Source organism: Diadema setosum, chromosome 8 (assembly GCF_964275005.1).
Source record: "Diadema setosum chromosome 8, eeDiaSeto1, whole genome shotgun sequence".
Classification (NCBI taxonomy): domain Eukaryota; kingdom Metazoa; phylum Echinodermata; class Echinoidea; order Diadematoida; family Diadematidae; genus Diadema; species Diadema setosum.
In genome coordinates, this window is record NC_092692.1 from 40149885 (window position 1) to 40172359 (window position 22475).

The 22475-nt window shown below is 35.8% G+C and overlaps 1 protein-coding gene across 1 annotated transcript in view; it reads left to right on the top strand.

Annotated features, from left to right (window-relative positions):
* The window catches only part of LOC140232266 (cholesterol transporter ABCA5-like), a 58625-nt gene extending 44563 nt beyond the window's left edge, over window positions 1–14062 (top strand). The window contains exons 23-32 of the mRNA XM_072312398.1: window positions 192–283; window positions 2283–2394; window positions 3182–3382; window positions 4152–4324; window positions 8255–8330; window positions 9004–9098; window positions 9424–9540; window positions 9924–10198; window positions 10846–10901; window positions 13922–14062. Coding sequence (XP_072168499.1) covers window positions 192–283; window positions 2283–2394; window positions 3182–3382; window positions 4152–4324; window positions 8255–8330; window positions 9004–9098; window positions 9424–9540; window positions 9924–10198; window positions 10846–10901; window positions 13922–14062 — 1338 coding nt within the window. The remainder of the gene's footprint in view (window positions 1–191; window positions 284–2282; window positions 2395–3181; window positions 3383–4151; window positions 4325–8254; window positions 8331–9003; window positions 9099–9423; window positions 9541–9923; window positions 10199–10845; window positions 10902–13921) is intronic.
* The last annotated feature ends 8413 nt before the right edge of the window (window positions 14063–22475 follow it).

A 22475-nucleotide genomic window follows, 5' to 3' on the forward strand; every position in this document is an offset into this window, starting at 1 on the left:
AATGGTGTATATTGTAAGGTATTATTTTCTTTAAAACAAAAGGTAGTGTTACATCATTGAAATTAAATATTGGAAATTGAGAATTTTGAGATAAGATTTAAATTGCAGGTATATAGAGACCAGCAGGCTGTCTTACTATCAGAATAGTGTTGTAATGTGCATGTTTGTGTTTCCTGTTAATATTTGCACAGATGCTGGTGGACATTGTGCTGGTCTGCTTCTTCTTGAGGTTCCTGGAGATTGTTAAGACCGGTGGAGATGCCCGAGACACCTGCCCTTGTTTGTAAGTTTGAAACTTTTTTTTTATGCCTCCGCCAACGAAGTGGCCGGAGGCATTATGTTTTCGGGTCGTCCGTCCGTCCGTCCGTCCGTCCCGTTTTGTTTTTGTCGATATCTCAAGAACCGTGTGGTGGTTTTGCATCAAACTTGGTATGAGGGTATATCCTTGGGGGATAATACTTTGTGTGGATTTTAGGGTCACAGGGTCAAAGGTCAAAGGTCACAGGTTATTTTGTGAAATTTTTTTTTGAAATTTCATGTTTTTCTCCATATCTCGCAAATGGTTCAAGGTATCTTCATGGAACTTAGTATATATGCTTGTACCAATGGGCAGTGATTATCTAGGGAAGTTGGGGGTCATGGGTCAAAGGTCATGGGTCAAAGGTCAAGGTCAACTCCTCAAAATATAACTACTTTCCTTATATTTATGCAATGCCTGAAGGATTTTTTTAAAACTTGATGTATGCATGTATAACCCAATATATATTCTGTGGGAAGTTTCTTGCCAAAAGATCAAAGGTCAAGTGAAAGTGCTAAATTGCACTTTTTCCTCCATATCTCAAAAGTAACTCAAGTTATTGTCATGAAACTTACATATTTATGCATGTTCTATCCAACAGTGATTCTCTTTGGAACTGTGGGGTTAAAGGTCAAAGGCCAGGTTTTGATAATACTATTTTACCATTTGATACTGAAATTATACTTTTTCTCAATACCTTGAAAATTACTCAATGCATAAACTTGTGAAAGGGTCAAAAGTCAAGTGAAAATCATCAGTTACCCCAAATACCTGCACTCTGACGTTTTAATCATTCATCCAATTGAACCTAGTTCTAGGAAAGTGAACATTCAGCACATTTGTGGCAAACCTGTCATTTTGATATTTTGCCAATTGTGTGAAACTGTCATCACACATTGTCAAGACATTGTACTATAGACCTATTAGGAGAACCATGCATTATTGCGGAGGCATACACCAGTCGCCGTGCGACATTTCTAGTTTTCCCACAATCTGTTTTTGTACAACACTCTGAAACTGCCTTGGAATTCATTCTTAAGTTTAGTTCAAAACATTTGAAAGCTAATATACGACCTTCAGTTGCTTGTCACAAACCTACCACAGAATTAAATCATAGGCTGGCGACTAGCAGTGGAGTAGAATGTGCTGAATTTTCTTAGAACCTGACTTGAGGTTGAGCAAGGAATCAATAAGTATGTTCAGTGGATTTACTTGGTATTTCTATGAAGACACATCATCCCCTCTAGTGGCTATGAGATAATGAAGTTTTTTCCATTCATGCAGAACTTTCAAGTGATATACGATCTTGCAATAATCCAGTATAATAATTTGTTTTCCTCCTTTTATGGATCATGTTTTCAATTTTTTGAATTCAGTGTATGTTAACTTCTGACTGCACTTGTGAAAGTGTCTTCATATTGTTTAAAATATGAATCAACTAAGAAATGTTTTACTTCATGGCTTATTTTTACTTGATGTGAAATGGATTGTAAATGTTGAGAAAATCAGTACAAAGAGATTGTTCTGATCTGATGTTGCTGAAGAGACAGTTTTCAGAATCATTAGTTTGAGTGAAAAGGAGCCAAGTTAGAGGATTCTAAGGACAGCAAAGTTTGCTTTGTGTCTTACTTACAGTGTACTTATGCTAATACAACAAGCATCCTTCACTTCTGATGGTCCTGGGCGAGTCTCTGGATAGATCCCCATGAATGTTTTAGGGCCTTTAATTCTCCCTCTACTGTTCTTCTGCAGGTGGTCTTGGGACGTCCCCTCTTTCTCTTTCCGTCGGATGTCAAGTGAAGTGCTACACAACTGATGTTTTGAGCATCCATCCTGAGTACATGCCCAATCCATTTCCATCTTTGTCTCAGAACAATAGTACCCATGTCTTCTTGATTACATTTTAAGAGTAATACTTCAACTTTTTCATTTCATCATTTCCTGTGTGAATCTGAGTGATAATATCTCTTTCCTGTATTTTCAGAGTTGACAAGAAGATTGGATTGGTGGAGAAAAACCCAGATATCATTGATGAGGAAGATGAGGATATCGTGACAGAACGGAAGAGAGTAGACAACATCTTTGACGAGAACAAGGTATCCATGGATTTGGGGGAGGATCAATAATTTATAGTGCATTAGGCAGTAAATAATCAGAATAATAGCATAACTATTAGGTTCAGTAAGAAGCACTTTCTTCTCAAATGATTGTAAGACATTTTACCGTATGTTTCTTTGCTGTACAAAAAAAAATAGAGTAATTGTACCATTTATTACATTTTCTCTTTTTATCCTTAAAAGGATCGTATAGTTTTGGTCGAGACCTAACTTCAAGTTTCTAACATTTTGGGGCGAGATAATGAGAAACTTCTTATGAAATATGAAAGAGCATGTAATTCCAAGAGAAATTCAATGTTTATTTGATGAAAATTGGTTATGAAATGGCTGAGATACCCAAAACAGAGCAATTCTAATAACAGGTGGGACCCACCTTTTCTTACGATCGCTTTGTTTTGCTTTGTTCTTAGATGTCTTAGCCATTCCAAAAGCGATTTCCATCAAATAAACTTTGAATTCCTCTTAGAATGGTATGCTCTGTAGTATTTCATCAGTGGTTTCTTGGTATATCTTGCAAAAAAGTTGAAATCCCTATCCTCAGCTCCGCAAATACTATACCATCCCTTTTATTTTCCTTACTTTCACCTGCCCTCACCCCCCCCCCCCCCAAAAAAAAAAAAAAATCAACTTTGCATGAGTGTGTGAGATCCTTAATTATTGCAAAGGTTGACTTTCCTAGACCAGCATTCAGTAAAGCGTATGTAACAAATGACCAGGATTATTTCAGACTTGTAATGAGTGATCATGATTCTTGATTTTGTTTCAGACTTGTGCAGTTGCCATCCAGGAGCTGAGGCGAGAGTTTGTGAAGAGAACCAAGGAGAAGGAGAGCACTAAGGTTGCAGTAAGAAATCTGTCCCTAGCAGTGGAGACAGGGGAAGTCTTGGGTCTCCTGGGCCCTAATGGAGCGGGCAAGACTACCACTATGAACATGGTGACAGCTGACTTTGCCCCAACCAATGGTCAGGTGAGTAGACTCAATCTGTCCATCCTCCTCCCAACACACAGACTGTAGTATGGGTAGTGCACCTGTTGTAATGCTGTCATTAGCTGCCATCATCTGTTTCTATGGATTCAGATGATGAAGTTCTGGTCATGCTACTTGAAACTTCTTTCTTTTTCTTTTGTATTTACTTTCTGCATTACTAGGATATCAGCAATTTTAGTCAAGAAAATAAAAGGACATGTTCTTATCATGTACTGGCGTTATTTTTCATTGAAGTCCAATGTAAGAAAGAGATGTGAGATTGCATGGAAGCACATGAAAAGTAAATGCTAAGATTGTATATATTTAGAGGATGTCTGTAGATGTCAGACATTGCACATACAATGTATACTAGGGAAACTGTACTTTTCACCTCTGTGAAATTTGGTTCTGCATAGTCTAGTTTGAATGTTCCATTGTTTTAATCTACACTGTATATTTAAATGAAGACATAAAGACTGACTGTACGATTTAGTTTTATGGCTTGATTGGAATCATATTGTCACATTAAAAAAAAAAAAAAAAAACACATTCCAAACTGTAGGAGCTTCTTCTCAAATCTAGTATAAATTGTGATTGTGAGCACTCTTAAATGCTGCACAGCACCTTTCATTGCACAACTGATTTTCCAAGCTTGCCATCAAAATGTAAAGAAATAGAGCTCAGATGCACTCAGTTGTAACAAAGGTCTCATAGGTTAAAAAAGTTTTGTATTGTGCGGTGCTGAATGGACTGTACCATTATTTGACAGGTGAGAGTTGGAGGGAATGACATCACATCAGCTGTAAGCTCAGCCTACCAAGCCATGGGCTACTGTCCCCAGATTGACCCACTGTGGGATGACTTAACCCTCAGGGAACACCTGGAGACCTATGCTGCCTTCAAAGGCATCCATAAAGCTGACAGGAGTTTGATTGCTGATCAGTAAGATTCCTCTCTCTCTCAATATTCCTCAGAACAGACTTAATGTAGTGATTTTTTAAAGGAGATGGTGCACAGAAACATAGATGATGATGATGGTGATTATTATTATCATTATTATTATTGTTATTATTATTATTATCCTTGATCTATTGTTATTGCTGTTATTATCATTATTTGTAGCAAGATATCATCTCTTACTTCACTTTGATAATAGTCAACACTCCATCCATGTCATGTATGCCTACCACTAGGAACGTGTGTCCTGAAAGTAAATGGCAATCAATAGTTAATATGTCACTTTGTTTAGTCCTTGATGCATCACAGATATCAGTATGTGGGACTGTATCTGTGTGAAACCTAGTTGGGTTTGGTTAAAGTTCATTCATTCATTCAATAGAACATTTATTTCCAGATCAATTCGTGTAACAGCAGTAACAATTCAGTAATGACAAACTGGAGGTGACAACTCAGTAAGCACAGCTTGAAGTGAGTGCACCTTTAACATTTGAAAATGTAGTTGAATCTGATTGAAACATAGCTAAAAAGACATTTTTGTTTAAAATACACATATTTACAAGACGAAGTACAGATACACAAGAGACTAAAGCTAGGGATGCAGGAGGGAAAACAGATAGGAAGAAGGAAAAAAAAAAAAAAAAGAAAGAAAAGAAAAGAGAAGAAAAAAAAATACATTAAGGAGAGGTAAAGAGAACCTAAAATACACACTTGTAATACTATAACAAACAAGGCAACATTGTACATACTGTACATGTACATGTATTTCATTTTAGTATAATCAAGAGAAATTTAGCAGCCCTCACTATAAACTACCTTATATGGATGAATACAACTTTCTCTTGAGTCTTATCTTAAAACAATTTTGAGATGGTGCATTTCTTATGTCTTTAGATAAATTGTTCCATTTCTTGGGGCCCACAAAACGAATATTATGTTGGTAAGACATGGTTCTGGGTCTGGGCAAATGCATTAATGACGAGGAGCGTGTATTGTAATTATGCACATTCTGATTGATATCAAACAATTGAACAAAATGGTCAGGCATAAGTTTGTTGACACACTGATATACAAAAATACATTGCTGATAGGTGGTGATATTTTTCAAAGTAAGCAATTTTAGTTTTGAGTATAACGGGCCTGCTTTAGATTTCGGGTTCGCTCCATGTATAACTCTTACTATTTTATTTTGCTTTGAAGTCAATTTCTTTAGACTGGACTGAAAAGTACTTCCCCACACCATGTTGCAATAAGACAAATAGGGCAAAACAAGAGTGGAGTATAACATCCGTAATACATCAGTAGGTAACATGTAGCTTAGTCTGGATATAATACCAATGCTCTTTGATATTTTTTTCTCTGTCTCTTGTATATGAGGCTTCCATGTTAATTTGGAATCTAAAATAACACCAAGAAATTTAGTTTTCTCTACCCTGGGAATTTGAACATCATTCAATTCCACTTTAACAAAATCAGTGTCGTATGATTTGTTACGATTACTAAAAACAATAAAGTTACATTTGCGGGGGTTAACAGATAATCGATTTGCCTGAAACCATGTACACAATTTTGAAAGGCTACTATTTACTTGATCTTGCAAAGAAGGAAGATCCTTACCACTGAACAATATATTAGTGTCATCAGCATATAATATGTACGATGAGGTATCGGAATTAGAAACATTTCCAATGTCATTTATGTATAATATAAACAACAGTGGTCCTAATAAAGACCCTTGTGGAACTCCACATAATATTTTTTTTAAGTCTGATATACAACTGTTATATTTTGTACATTGGTATCGATTGGAGAGGTAGCTTTTAAACCAGTTGTATGCTACACCTCTAAAACCATAGTGCTTAAGTTTAGCTAACATAATATTATGATTAATTGTGTCAAAGGCCTTTGACAAGTCAACAAAAACACCAATAAGAAAGGAATTTTCCTCAAACGTATCAACAATCTTATTCGCAATGTCAGTAAGGGCCATGGAAGTTGAATAGTTGCTGCGAAAGCCGTACTGATAACTACCCACAATATTATTTTGATCAAGAAACTTAACAGCACGGTTGTAGACAATCCTTTCCAAAATTTTCGAAAAACAAGGAAGCACTGAAATTGGTCTGTAATTTGACAATTCACATTTGTCACCATTTTTAAACACAGGGGTTACACGAGCAATTTTCAATTTATCTGGAAAGACCCCTGATGATAAAGATAAATTGAATATATGACATAACGGTTTGCTGATTTCTTTTATTGTATGTTTGATTATACGAGGACTGAAATCATCAATTCCAGAGGCAGTATTATTCCGAAAAGAGTTGACAATGCTACATATTTCTGCTTCAAATGTTGCATGAAAATAAATGGTATTCAAACAAGGGTTCACCAGATAACTCATAAAGTTAGAATTGTTTTGTGGTATCAACTTATCAAGATTTGGACCAACCTGAGTAAAATATGAATTAAAAGCATTTGCAATTTTGTGAGAGTCAGTAGTTAATTCACCATTACATTTCATTTGCATATCAGTAACACATTTACCACCTCTATTCAAAAGTGTATTTATAAGATTCCAAGTTGCTTTAATATTACTTCTATATGCAACAAATTTCCTTTCAAAATATTGTTTCTTCACATTTCTTATTGTAGCATTCAGAGTATTCCTAAAACGTTTATACTTTAATTCATTAAAGTTGCTTGGTTTACGCATATATTTCTTATATAACAAATTTTTATATTTGATAGAACGTAAAATACTGTCAGTCATCCAGGGATTAAGCTTTCTTGCACACCGACTTTTTTTCTTTAGGGGAAAGTGTTTATTATATAACCCTGACAGAACAGACTCAAAATAATCATAAGCTTCGTTAACATTTTCCATAGTATACAAATTATCCCAACAGTGTGAACCAAGTTCAGTCCTGAAAGCGTCAATACTGTCTTTGTTTACAGTTCTCACATAAATATCACTTCTTGGTCTGTCACTTTTTATTTGATTTAGATCAGTTAGCTGGAAGACAGGTAAATGATCAGTAATATCACAATACAACAGTCCACTTTGAATAGGCTTATTGAACTGATTGGTAATGATATTGTCCAACAGAGTAGTAGTGGCATTGGTAATGCGTGTAGGCCTCGTTATAAGAGGGAGACAATAGTTACTAAAAAGTGTGTTAACAAAATCAGTTACATCATTATCCGTGCTATATTTTAATAAATCAATATTAAAATCACCCATAATATAAACTAATTTGTTTTCTTTCAGTAGCGGTGAGATCTTTGAATCAAAAGTAGCATTAAAGTTATGCGTATTTATACCTGGGGGCTTATACATAGTGCCTATCACAATATTTTTTCCTACTGATTGACAAATCTCAATAAAAATCGATTCACACATACCATCATCACTAACCAGATCAGGTCTCTCAAAATAGGAGTAAGAGTAAAAAGAGTAAAAGTAAAGTGAAAATGGACACATATCAAAGGAGAGAGGATGTAGTGCCTAGAAAGAGCATTCATATCAAACATCTGTACCATATTATTGTATCTTGAAGGGAATGTTGGGTGAAATGTTGGCGGTGACTGTGAGTGAGATCCTTGGTCTCTTCATTACCATTCTCCACATTTAATGTACAGTAAACATGTGTTATTAAAGTACATGTGCACCGGAGTGATATTTGTCTGAAATTGTCTGGTTACATATATCAAAGGTGGTCCTTGATTGTGTACAACCTCTTGATTGTATTTTGTGATCTGATGAGAATCAAAAGGGCATTTGACACCCAAGAGTTGTATCCTTCTGCCTCAAACTGAGTGATATCATGGTAAGTGTGTAATGGTGGACATTTGTGAGCAACACAGCTTGATAACTGAAAGGGAAATTTAAATGCTGTGTCTCTCTCCAAACAGCTACATGGATTGCCTGAAAGTGACGGAGCATGCTGACAAGAAGGCGAAGGAACTTTCAGGAGGCACCAAGAGAAAGGTAAGAGGAGGAATACTGGTAGGAGTGATGATAATTCATCCGTTGAAGACTAGTCCTTAGTATGTACTTAATGGGCAGGTGTCTATAGGAAATGTGTGTCGTAGCAAAATCAGCCTGTCCTCAATGGGTTAATTTTCTGTCTTTTTTTTTTGAGTCATGTGTGATGATGAGAGAAATAGAATTTTGTTTTTTAAAGAGGCTCCCATTTGGTCAGATACAATTTTTGTATTTCAAATTGTCTTGTTTTCTGTATGTTGTAATTCTCATACTTTTCTTTGTCTTAATGTTTATATCTCTTTCTGTTTTTGTTATCTGTTTTACAGAAGTGTTGAATAAACTGCAATCAATTGATCCATAGATCGATCAATAAATCAATCAATCAACCAATCAATCAATCAATCAATCAATCAACCAATCAATCAATCAATCAATCAATCAATCAATCAATCAATCAATCAATCAATCAATCAATCAATTAATATGTGACAACTGTTCTTGACTTTACCTTTGGTTAATGAAGCTATGCAAAGTGATCAAATGGTCACCTTCCTCATCCATGCTCTATTTCAATTGCCTTCTTGCAGAAATGTCATCTGGTTGAATTTGAGTGGTTGTGAAAACAGAGACACAGGTGATGTGAAATTTTTTATGTGATCTTCTTTCTTTCTCACAGCTGTGTTTTGCCCTGAGCATGCTGGGAGAACCTCAGATTGTCCTCTTGGATGAACCCTCCACCGGAATGGACCCAGGATCCAAGAGATTCCTCTGGTATGTATCGACAGATTAGGATATACACAGATAGACAGACGGATATATTTCTAGATAGATAGACAGACAGATTTTTAGATAGATATACAGATGATGGTGTTATATAAAAATCATGAGAAAACCATGTGTAATTCAGTGAAATGAGACACATTTTAATTTGATTTCTACTATTACTAATTACAGGCAGTCATCACACCAATTTTTTTTTTTCTGTTATTGTCAACTGTAACATGAAAAAAAAAAAGCAGCGTACAAACGTCTTAAAAGTTACCTTGTTTTGGGTAATCACTATAATATGTGGTTTTACGTTGTTTGCCAATTGCAGGAATACAATCACGTCAAGTTTTATCAATAGAAAAGGAGCCATCCTAACGACCCACTCTATGGAGGAGGCTGATGCTGTGTGCAGCCGAGTTGGAATCATGATCTCAGGACAGCTCAAGTAAGATTCATTCCTCTGGTCTGATCAGTAGACTAAGAGCTGTGCGGTCGAGTGCCTGTAATAAGGTCAAATGCCATTGAAAGAATATCATTGAGAACTTTGGATAGATAGCTTGGTGATGTGATAACCCCTTTCTGTGCCAGGGACCTTAGACGGTGTGTTTAACGCTATGGGGTTTTCTGTGTCAAGGGGCACTCAAAACACATAAAGGGTTAAAGCGCAACACTCATACATCTTTGTAATGTGATTACAAAATGAGGGTACCACATGTGAAGGCAGTACACATACATGTGTATTTTTTACTCTGGAAACCGTTGTGATGAATGATTCTGGAGGAAACCGTTGTGATGAATGGTTCTGTCCGAATATGATTCAATGTTTAGATGCCTTGGAACCACCCAGCATCTGAAAGATAAGTATGGAGGTGGCTACATCATGGAGATCAAACTCAACCCAGGAGCGTACTACTACCTGGCTGACCAGACTAACACCAGTGTGATGGACATCCTTGACCAAAAGATGGAAGCCCTCCACGAGCGGGTCCTGGAGTTCCTGCCCAAGGCTGAGGTCATTGAGAGCTTTGCGGAGCGCATCACGTATAGGATCCAGCGAGACGGGGTCGTCACCCTGTCTACCATCTTCCACTTCCTGGAGAAAGGTGAGCAGAGATTGATTCATTTGTTTTGAGAGATTTTTCTGACTCATACAATATCTCAATGGGTCCCTCTATTTTTCATTTGACATCTTTCAGATTTCTGTACCTCTCATTGCTTTATTGAACATTTTTTATTTGTGTTCTGTTAAAAGATGAAATAAATTTCATATTTTAATTGAATTGAATAGAAGTAGCTCACCATATATTTTCTTGATGTTTTGTTTCTACGTTCAGCAGTTGTGAAGAATGTTTAAATTGTTGCAATTTTACAGGTAAAAGTGTAAAAGGCATTAATAAACTTACATCTTTTAAAGCCTCCTAAGAAAGAAGTGCATCTCTCAGTGCATCCGTGCAGCCAAGTTTTAATGTATTTTGTACATCAATGAAGTTGGATGTCATTGTAGTGTTTTATTCATCAGAATATAGAGAGGAAGGTATTCTTTTGATAAGGTGAAAAGAAGACTGATAATAACATGTACAGGTATAAGTTGATACTCCCCAGAATGAACTGAATTTTGAAAATGCCTACAAGAGTTTTAAGCTTCCATGTAGAAATGAATAAATCACAAGTAAAATCATAATGTACAATGCGTACTCTTCCATGTAATTTCCTTGTTTTGTTTTGTTGTTTTTTCCCCTTTTTTTTGCAGGCAAAGAAGAGTTTGGTATTGAGGAGTACAGCTTCAGTCAGACGACCTTAGAACAGGTTTGTTGGTTTGGACATCTCAAGAGATAAAATGTGACCCTGCACCACAAAACCAACAAAAAGTTGCCAGACATTGATTTTTAGTTAAGGGCAGGTTCTGAAAGGGCAGACTCTAAGCTTTAAAATGATGTATAACTCAATTCAAAGGGACTCCCCTAACCTACCTAAATACTGGAAAGAAAGCATACACTGTGGGGAAAGCGTGAACTGAGAAAAAGAGGCTCTGAAGTACAGGGTCTATTCTTTACCTAGCCATTCTAGCTATGCCATGAAAGGGACAAAACACAGGATGGAAACCATCTGAGCAACAACAATGAAGGGATTATCAGATTTAGCTGAAATTGAGCATGTTCTATCAACATATTCTGGCCATGATTAATGCTAACTTTCAAAGCAGTAGTGTCATCCTTTCAAAAGTTATTAGACTTGAAAGTGAAGAGTGTTCAAAGGATTTTAAGAAATGAAAAGCGGCCTCTAATACCTGATCATTCTACTCTCCCCCAAAAAAGGGTTGTAGAAAAAATGCTAAAAACACACTTTCCCATTCATGTTAAGATCCCAAACTGAAGAATAATGTAGAAGAAGGATAGCTCTTTCAGAAAATATGAAAAACTCAAGATTGACTTGGTGGAACCATTACACCTTTTTGAGTCCTCAAGTGAAATCAAGGGGTGCGACTTTTTGTTCGTTTTGTGATGCATGGTGTCAAATATGAAGAATTGCTATCATTGATCCTCTTTAAGGCCATGTAGCCAAAATAACAAAAGAAAAGAAAAGAAACTTATTTATATGAATTCAACCTTTTTTCAGTATAACACATCATATTAAACAGTGAGAAATGAAACTATGATGATGTATGAAACAAACCAGAGTTGTTCAATTAAAAGATTGTGCAGTACCCGCTGCATGCTATAAGAATGAGAACCAGCATTGGCTGTCAGGCGGAAACTGGATACAGTATTTACCGCATAATCGGGCATCTGATAATCGGGAACCTCGCTTAAATGACATACGCTTCCCAGAAACATTTCCAATGCATGTTATTTTCACTGGATAATCGGGCGGGGACCTCTGATAAACGGGACAATTTTTCTGCAAGCGATCTTTGATTTTGTTGATATTTTACACAAAAAATGTACCAAAATACCACAACAATATTTCAAAGATTCCCCATCAGTTGTCGTTTACATCGAACTTACAATTATAAAGCAAGCTTCGGACTGATGTGTTTTGACCTCCGTCCATCCAGTACACGTACATACATAGCCACGAAAGCACCGTGTATATTAGAGTCTCCATGCCATTGCGAAACACATACTTTCGCGAACATTCTTCTCCCCTACATAAGCAAAGCCATGTGCTCGCTTGCAATTCCTACTTACATCCAATAAAAAACATGCCTCGCTCACACAGCTCAGGCTGTGTACATTGTTTAATCTCAGTCATACACTTTGAGGGCAAAGTCCAAATTCCTCATCTCTGAGTGTTTCAACTTTCAATACACGGTGATCTGTGACTGTGTGTACATCACAATCTTCCTCAGTTGTGAATGAGCTATGCGGTGGGTCGCGCCGAGAGGGGTAGCGTGGTTGTGTATTCGTGTACATGTACAGTACGTCAGTATGCATGTGTGTGTGTGTGTGTGTGTGTGTGTGTGTGTGCACTACATGTACATGTCGTATGCCGTTAGTGTATGGTGAGTGCTCATCGCGAAATCGGGCACCTCGCTTAAAGGGGCCGTGTTTGCTACTCCCAACCTGTCCCGATTATGCGATGAATACTGTAGTATAGTAGGTAAGATGCCTTTCTGGTGATCAGGACATCACAGGTTCAAATCCTGCTTGAGTATGAAAACCTGTGATTCCATTTGTCATGGCTAATAAAAAACAACAACAAACAAACAAACAAAAACCCTGATCAATTCACTACTTATTTACATTGATGTAGGGCAACTTGTCAATCAGTTGCAATAAATTAGAGTTCATATATATCATGACCAAATGTACATGATTTATTGACTGCACAGGTTGATTGCTCACCAACTCACTGAGTTGTGTCACCTGTATGCTATTTTAGTTTAAGTCAAGTTCTCTCTTATCCGACACATTTGAATTTCTACCTTTTTTTTTTTTTTGATTTGTTGGACTTAATGTATGAAAAGAGTACAAAAATGGAAGCAAATGTTGCTGTTGAAGAGCCTCCTTAGCACCACTTGTTGACAGTAATGTTATTAGAGTCTGTAAATTCAAATATGAGACAGTGATGTTAATGACAACATTTGTCAGCCACAATGTGAATTACAAGAATCAGTCTGTCACCATAGACCTGAGCTTGATTCGTTATAATATATATATATATATATATATATATATATATATATATATATATATATATATATATATATATACATATATACATATATATATATATATATATATACATATATATATATATATATATATATATATATATACATATATATATATATATATATATATATATATATATATATACACATATATATATATATATATGTATATATATATATATATATATATATATATATATATATATATACATATACATATGTATGTATATATATATATATATCCCTAGTTGGCACCTTAGGGAGACATATTGGGGGGAAGTGTCTTCATTAGGGAGACAACTGGTCATTAAGGAGACAATTTTCGTGTCTCCATTGCGTAAATTGCCATTGAACATGTAATAATAAATTTGCATATAAAACAAATGGAAATGTCTTCCAAATGACCCATCTAGGAGTATATATATATATATATATATATATATATATACACACACACACACACACACACATACATACATACAAACATACATACACACATATATATATATATGAGATATGAGAAAGGGAGGAGAAATATATATACCGGTATATGTATATGTACATATATGTCTGTATTTCACTCATCAAGCAGGTTTAGAAAGAGACAGACAAGATGCTTTAATACACTGTCTGATCTTGTCTCCCTTTGTAGGTTTTCATTGAGTTTGCCAAGGCGCAGGTTGATGACCAAGAAGAAGAATCAAACACACCAGAGGTCAATGACCCTCATCGACCTAGCAGCAGACACAGCAGGCGTAGCGCCCCCAAGCCCCAGATATCAGTGGAGTCCTAGAGAGATACCTGTGGACACTTTATCTTGGAGTCTAACGTCAATTACCGTATGGTCGCCACTTGTGTGTAATTCTTGTGCACGTCCGGGCTGGCGAACTAATATCGGCACTGAATTAGTTCGCCGCCCCTAGCCGGCCACATATTATTAGCGTGTGTGTTATACATACGCTTCAATGAAGGAGGCATTGTCGGTCACCGCGTTTGAAAATCTCCCTTAATTTGCCACCTGAAATCCATTCTAAATCAAAAACATCCTCGCATTAAAAATGGCTTTATCACCTGTTACATATGATAAAATATATTTTGATTAAATTATTTGTGTTTTTACGGAGAAAAAGGTGAATTACGAATGTATTTTGAGAGTGATGAAAATCCGTCGCCCAACCTGATCTCCGATCGCGGCGCGCGTTACAAGCGATGTGAATGTCTGGCGACCTTACCGCAGTGGCGACCATACCGTAACTGACATTACATTGATTAGACGATGCATTCACGGCTCAGTCAATTCACAGAATGCAGTCTGCTTTAAGTCACACACACAAAAAGAATACTGCCACATCTTGTTATTATTTGCCTATGCCAAAGGTGCCTAGACATCTTTTGTGAATCGTGTCCTTCATTGATAAGTAATCTAAGCTTGTTTGTGTGGCACAAAATTAAAAGTGAAGTAAACAAGATTGATGAACCCACATATTGTAGTAGCTACTTTTTTCTATATACCCTTATCAGAGTATCACACATTAGCCGGGTTTCAGCAAAACAAGATATTTGTTAATCATCTCAATTTTACTACGTATCTGATTTTATCTTTGAGTATTCCTACAACAGGTGTTTTTGACCATTTTCATCATCAATTTCATTTGTGTATATTTACATCTTCACAGTACTAGGGAAAGACCAAAGTGTGTCAGCCTGTTGCCTTTGTAACGTGGCAAGTGTCGTGGACTAAATACAAGGTGTATCTGCCTTGTTCAAGCATTGAGTTAAATTGTATAGAATTAGTATGGAATATGTGTAAGTGATACAGTACCATATTTAATTGTCTAAGATTCATGTACTAATGTTTTTTGTCATGTTCTTTGATGTGTGAGTAAGATGAGTGATAGAAAATATAACTTCTGTTGCTATTTAGCGTGTATGCCCCCTTCCTTTCACCCACACAATGTCGATATGTGAGGCACCTGTGAATTTGTGCCTTGAGAATTGATAGTGATCTAGTGATGAGCTTGTGATAGAATGTTGTTACACCAAAGGTACATAGTGCTAGGGTGTGATTACACCAAAGGTACATAGTGCTAGGGTGTGATTACACCAAAGGTACATAGTGCTAGGGTGTGATTACACCAAAGGTACATAGTGCTAGGGTGTGATTACACCAAAAGTACATAGTGCTAGGGTGTGATTACACCAAAGGTACATAGTGCTACGGTGTGATTACACCGAAGGTACATGTGCTGGGGTGTGATTACACCAAAAGTACATAGAGCTGGGATGTGAATACACCACAGGTATGTAGTGTATGTTGGTGTATTGTTGATTGTCATTGAGGTCACCAGTGTAAATGTTATTATTATCATTCTTGTAGTGATTACTGTCACTACATGTTGCTTGCAAATCTCACTATAAGGATCTCAAGCTTCAGAATTTCATTTTCCTTGCACAGATTTTGTGACACATGATTTCCAGTTTTCTTCATGTTTGCTTCATTATAGAGTGAGTTAATTTGCTGTCATAATGTCTACCAGATACCTTTTACCACACTATGGATTTTGCTGTCAAGGCCTTTTTTTGCTGTGGTATAGGTGGTCTGCTAGAAGTGTGGGCTGTCAATTGTTGTGTCTATCCATGATGTAAAAAAGTCACAAAATTCCTCTGACCTGGCTGAACATTAAAAAAGAATAAAAATTGCACAAAAACTTCCTGTCAACAGTAGTTGGCCCATTTAGATTGTTACTTATCTAGATTACAAAATTACACATATCTACAAAGATGCTCCATGATATACCTATAATTTGACTTCACATACGCGAAAAGAATGGTTTTACATTCGCAAGTGGATCAATGTGTAGCAGCAGCCTCTAACTGTACAATTGTGCATGCACGTATACAGTGAGTTATGGGTTTTCATTTTAAATAGACTTTGTCCTAACCAGAAAAAAAGCTGCTGTTCATCGTAATTGGATGCCCCTGTAGCAGCAGTATTTCATTAATTTTAATGTAGCAAACATATTGTTGTCCTGACTAGTTTATTGGACAACCTTACCGTAAGCATTGCAAAGTGGTTGCATATATTCTTCAAGACATGCCATATTCAGTACAACATAATCTCATGTTTTGATGCATTGAGTTTAGCTTCCTAGTTGCAAAAAGCAAACTGAACTAAAATGATCCCAGAACTTGTCCTCCTTTACCAATTTTGATGCATCTGATATTGTATGAATCAAAATGTTCAAAGTATTCCGTAATTATCAGTGGTATGTATAAAGACTTTGAATGACATTTTAGTAAATATACTATTGACATGATTCTATATATCTCATATGTACGCATTTACAATCCGTGTGATGATCTAAATTCTTGTGTACTCGGTAATCTTAGGGAATGAGATGTCAGATACAGGTACGTAGTGAACAGAAAGAGAAAATTTATATAAAAGCAAAATTATTTTACTTTGGGCATATTCACAGAGAAATATTATATGCTGCCTCTTGTTTGCAGGATTCTGTATCCTTGAAGTTTGGTGAAGGGGCATTATTATCAAACTATGTGTTATTTATTGAATTGTGTACTATATTTTTGAGATTTCTGTCCCAAATATGACTCAAGTCTTTCTACTAGTGCTTATAAGAGTTGAATAAAAACTCTTTCAGCCTATACTGCAATTGATAATCATACATCTGTCCTACTGAATGTTGGTGTGATGTAAGAGAGTTGACATACAGGAAAGCTTTCATATGTATTTAATTTCATTTCATTTAGAATTTTGAGAAATGTCTTTAAAAAAGAATACATATATTTAAACAGTTACACCCAAGGCACACTCAAATCAGGGTCAAAATAGTTTGTCATTTAGAAACATTATCTGCAATGTTTGACTGAATGGGAAACTGTGTGTGAAGTGTATTCTGTACAAACATGCTGCTTTGTCTTGATAAAGAAAACAAACGCAATGTAATCATATATCTTCTTTCATAATTAATTATTCTGTAGTTGTTATGTGTAAACATGTATGTGAATCAATCCATTTGTTTTTAGTCTAATATATCCTGTATTTTTGTGATTGCAAGTGTTTCAATCAATACTTAATATGTTGAAATATTTAGGGCCAGAAGAGGCATTTAAAAGAAGAATTCTACCAACTCATTATCGAATATGATACTGTAGAGGTGTGGAACTTATTGACACGTATTTGATAGAGTAGGACTGAGGGCATATTCTCTGCTCAATGATTTTATGCAGATTTTTAACAATTTTATGCTTTCAGTCTCTCATTTTGTAGGATAGCTTTGCTGCTGTATGACAAAAAGAGGTTATGACATTCATGTCAAATTACATTTGCATGCATTATGAAGTGATTTATGAATTCCAAAAAAATCTAGATGTTGAAGTTCATAATTTATAAAGTGATAAAGTGTTTATGATGAAAATCTTATATGACATCAAAGTATTTATGGTGCGTGTTCCAGGTTAGATGAATTATGTGGAATTGTGATAATCATTATGTTCAAGAGGGAATTACATATTGATTTATTGATTTTTTGAATTGTCTTAATGTTTTGACAAAAGATAAAATAAAATAAAATAAAATCAGATGTATTTATATGCTCAGTGTCACCCTTCAGTACTTCACATGAATTTGAATCATGTTCATTTTAAGATGTCATGTTGTTCAGTTGTATTTTACACCTTTCTTTAATTGACATGCTTAGTACAAAATACAAGTGTATACATTGTAAAATAGCTATTGAGAATATACTGTTTGTGTCACAGCCTGCAGTAACCTTCACGCGTGATATTACACTTTGATAGTTCTACATGACAAATTGTACACATACCTGATATATTTTCATTTCAAATGTAATTCAAGTCTCATTTTGTCATATATTTGTATTTACCATGTAATATTTTCATGACAAGTTTTAAGACATACAACTCTGTATTTAAAATAGTTACAACCGTATTGTTTGCAAAGATGCCATTTCTACAGTGTTATATCTATGTGACATGAAACCCAGTAAGTGTAGATAAATTTACCGAGTGCCTGGTAACTAGAATTGTCTTCACGAACTTCCAGAATGGTCATTACTGGGACACATTGTTACACAGTGAACATTTATATTAGATGGGCGAAAATGACAATGTAGAATCAACAGTGAGTTCATATCTTCATTTGATAATGCTACAAATAAAGTTTTTATGTTTTATTTCTTTCTTTTAACAACAGCAAAAACAACAGAAAATGCATTTGCATTTGATATATTGAATTCATTGTAACAGAGATTATTATCTATTGATGGATTATCATCGGGCCTGAATTTTTACAGGTCCAATTCAGTAAGGTAGCAGCCTGCATTTCAGTTGATAGTCATATCGACAGATTAAATTGATAGTCATCCCATAATGTGCTCTAATGCAGCCATTAATGACACTGACCTTATTTCAATTAATAACAAGCCTCTTGGCTAATCAAGCGTCGAGCAGCCACCATCACCCATGGATATATGATATGTGTACCTTGCATCCAAGCCTCATTGTACAGTGGTCCATGTATTACGAACCCATTATCACAGTTCTGTAAACCCAACAATGCTTTCACATTTAAGCAAACATTCCGTGAATGAATATCGCTCAGGAGGGCAGGATTGCGCTGCACATGTCCACTTTTATCACTTAGAGATTTATGACATGAATAGGCTGTTCATCCTTGGATTATTGTTTTTATACTAAAGTGAATGTTCATTGACATAGGGTGCCTACTCGTTTGTTTGTACTTGGACAGCACTCAATGTATGTTATGTATTAAATGATAATGTTTATCACATAAACACACAAATTTGTGGCTGTCAGCTTTGTGTTACTGTTTGTCATGCTCTTCTTTTCAAAATACAACGACAGTGTAGCATGCTTTCTCCATGCATCCAGAAACAGTGCCGTCCTAAATGATTCGAATTCTGTTTGAGAATACTTTCAAATGTTAACACTCCTAGATGAAAAGAAATGCTTTACCGTGTAATCCATTTGTGCAATAATAAGGTCTTTTGTTTGTTTGTTTGTTTGTTTTTTGGTGTATTTTTTTTTTACTAATACATGTACATGTGTATAAGGTATACTTTTTTTCAACAGTGCTCGCTTTATTTTTCCCTTCAACATCCTCTACGCGTCGTATTTGATTTTGTCTCGTATTTTTTATCCTCCCATCCTGACTGCTTTCATTTATTCTTCTCTCGCCGAGAAACGAAAATAATTTGGTTTGGTCGCGCATGGTTACCGTTGTTAGTGACCCTATTCACAGATCCATTATTGTGATGTTATTAACGGGCCTGCTCGCAATTGACCTTCGCATTGTACCAACACAATGTGTAATCTTTTGACCCTATATAGTAATTTCCTTCTTGGCCCTACTAATACACTTTTCAACCTTGTAACCCAATAATTAAACATTAAATATCGTGGTCTAGGGCCCCCGCTGGAGTCATGTAAAGCGTGCCATAGAAAAAGACATTTTTTTACACAACCATAGACGCTTAATAAAGGTGTGAGTTGATATCTGCATGTGAGTCAATAGGAAGACGAAGACCGACCTTGTTGGATTTTGATAGTCCCAAGGGATTTAGCATGTGTGCAAATCCGAATATGTATATTACAGTGCACTCCCGTTACAACGAAGTCATCGGGACCTGCGGTTTACTTTCGTTATGTCGAAAATTCGGTATAGCGGAACAGTAGGCCCGTAAAGTACCATAAAGATATAATGGGCGATAATTTTGGGACTTGAATGTTTACTTCGTTGTAACGAGAATTGCGTTATAACCGTGTTCGTTATAACGGAAGTGCAGTGTACATAAAACAGCAAATACACTATGTAAAACATGGCGTAGATGCTCCAAATAAAAAGCAGTCGAGTCACAATGACTGTATTCACCGGTTAGTAATAACGTTAAAAAACGCTTTCAGCATCGCGACATTAAAAGTGGGGGCTGAAGGCCGCAGACATGATGTCAAAAAGCACTTGTTTTTCTTTTTTTCCCTCCCTCTCCAAACAAAGTATGTGATGATGTCATCACCGCTCACCTCTCCCATTGGCCTGTTCATAAAAAATATGCAAAATAGGAAAATATAGAATACATGTACTTTCGATCAGTAAGGTGGGATCTTCAACCTCTCACGCTTTTGAAATGTTCGTGCTAAGTTTTCAGAACTCTTCAGTAATGCGATATGTATTTTTCGTTTATTTCGTCAAAACTAAACATTTAAGACTAATAGTTAATATGCGTAGGGCGGTCAGTGGAAGATTGTGACGTCATAACCTAACAGGATTATTGTCATTTTAGTTTTGATGAATAATAATTGTTTCAAATATACCGTAATAAATAGATAAGTATGTATGTATATTATACGTGTATGTAGTATGTAGATATTTGTATGCGTAAACTGAATAGATATACATTCATATTGTGTATGTTTGATTTTCTTAGGTTTTTACGGTTTCTCGCCATTTTCGAAATATTTTTAGTTTTGTGACTTCAAGGGTATAATTCTTAGAGGCATGTGCGTGTGTGTGTGTGTGTGTGTGCGCGCGCGTGTGTGAGTGTGCATGCGTACAGAGATGGAGAGAGAGAGTGTAATATCTCGCAGCGACACACTTGAACATCGCGGAATTTCGTTCGCGCACGCACACACGCACCCTTGCAGCATAATCCGCATTGGGCACGATCATTTCATAAAAATCAGCTCGACAGATGATTGCTCTCATCCATTCGACTGCTCCCTGCGAGATAGTCTACACACCAGTAGACGTGCCATAGAGTTCGGCTGGAAATAACAAATTCTGAATTCGTTCGCCAAATAAGGTAATTCGAGTTCTTAAAAGCATTTTTGCACATAGCATTACGTTGACGCAACCTGACACTTTATAGAATATTATGGCTGTAGGCTTTAGTCCAAGAAATTAGAACGAACTGTAGCTTTTTGCAATTGCTGCAATATCAGCGACATCAACTTTATGAAAAAAAAAATCGAAAACAATTTTCCGTAATTGATGGTACAAGATCACAAAATTCCATCCTCAATTATACTTATGACCGACCTTTTTGTGTAATTATAAAAGGAAATGATTTTATAGTCCTTATATGCAAATAATAGACTTATAGTCTCAGTAAAATTCTTTTCCATTTAATTTTGTGTACGTTATATAGCCTCTACTTGCATTTACTATCTATATATCTTATCTTTGATATTGCACGCATATCCTAAAGTAATTTCCTTTACTAGGTCCTTTTCGGGGATATTATCGGAGTGGTTTCATACACAAGCTGAATTCATTATTTTTGATTGCCAGTAGCGACATTTTTTAATTAGTATTTGTTAGACTTCTCGATGTCATTAGATACTTTAGAGTAAAATATTTACGGGGAATTAAACCCAAATGTCAATTGAGTGAATGCAGAAATATTGATAGAACACATTGGCGAAGTTTTAACCAGTTTCAAGAAAATCGGACAATGATCCGTTCGAAACTTTGAAAGTTTCAGTTCCGCCATCGCTGGATGAGAAGATTACAACGATACTGTGATGTGTCCAGTAGGACAACGATATAAAGGAAGCGTTGAAAGAATTCCACAAAAATTTACGTATCTTATTCAACATTACATATTCCTTCCACTCGTTTGTTACTGACTTTATGTTGAGAGTAATAATGTCTTAGTTATTTATCACAGAGAGTCATAATCAGGCCAATCCTTCAGGCCAAACAAATCACATGATATTACAATCCCATACTCCGACAATCACTCACAATTTTAATAATCGAACCATTTCTTGAAGAAGAATGAGGTAGGATAGATTTGCCACAGTTACTGGTTGTAATCTCATGTCTTTCTTTAATTACATGAACGACACCGCAAAGGAATAAAACATCAAAAAATTAAAAGAAATACTGTTTGAAATATCATATTAAGAAATTGATGTCTATGCACACTTTTTGAAGCATGATTATTCTAGTTGTGGTAAATAGGCCCCTATTGTACTTCTCAAAATGAATGCGTTAATCAATTGTTATTTCTAGCAATGTCTTCTCTTGACGTGAGATGTTCTCGATGTAACACCAGGGCTCTGCTAGATTATTGTGCGTGACTTAAAGGTTGGAGTTCATAAGATATCTTATTATTCTAATCATAAATTTGCTCGACAGGAAA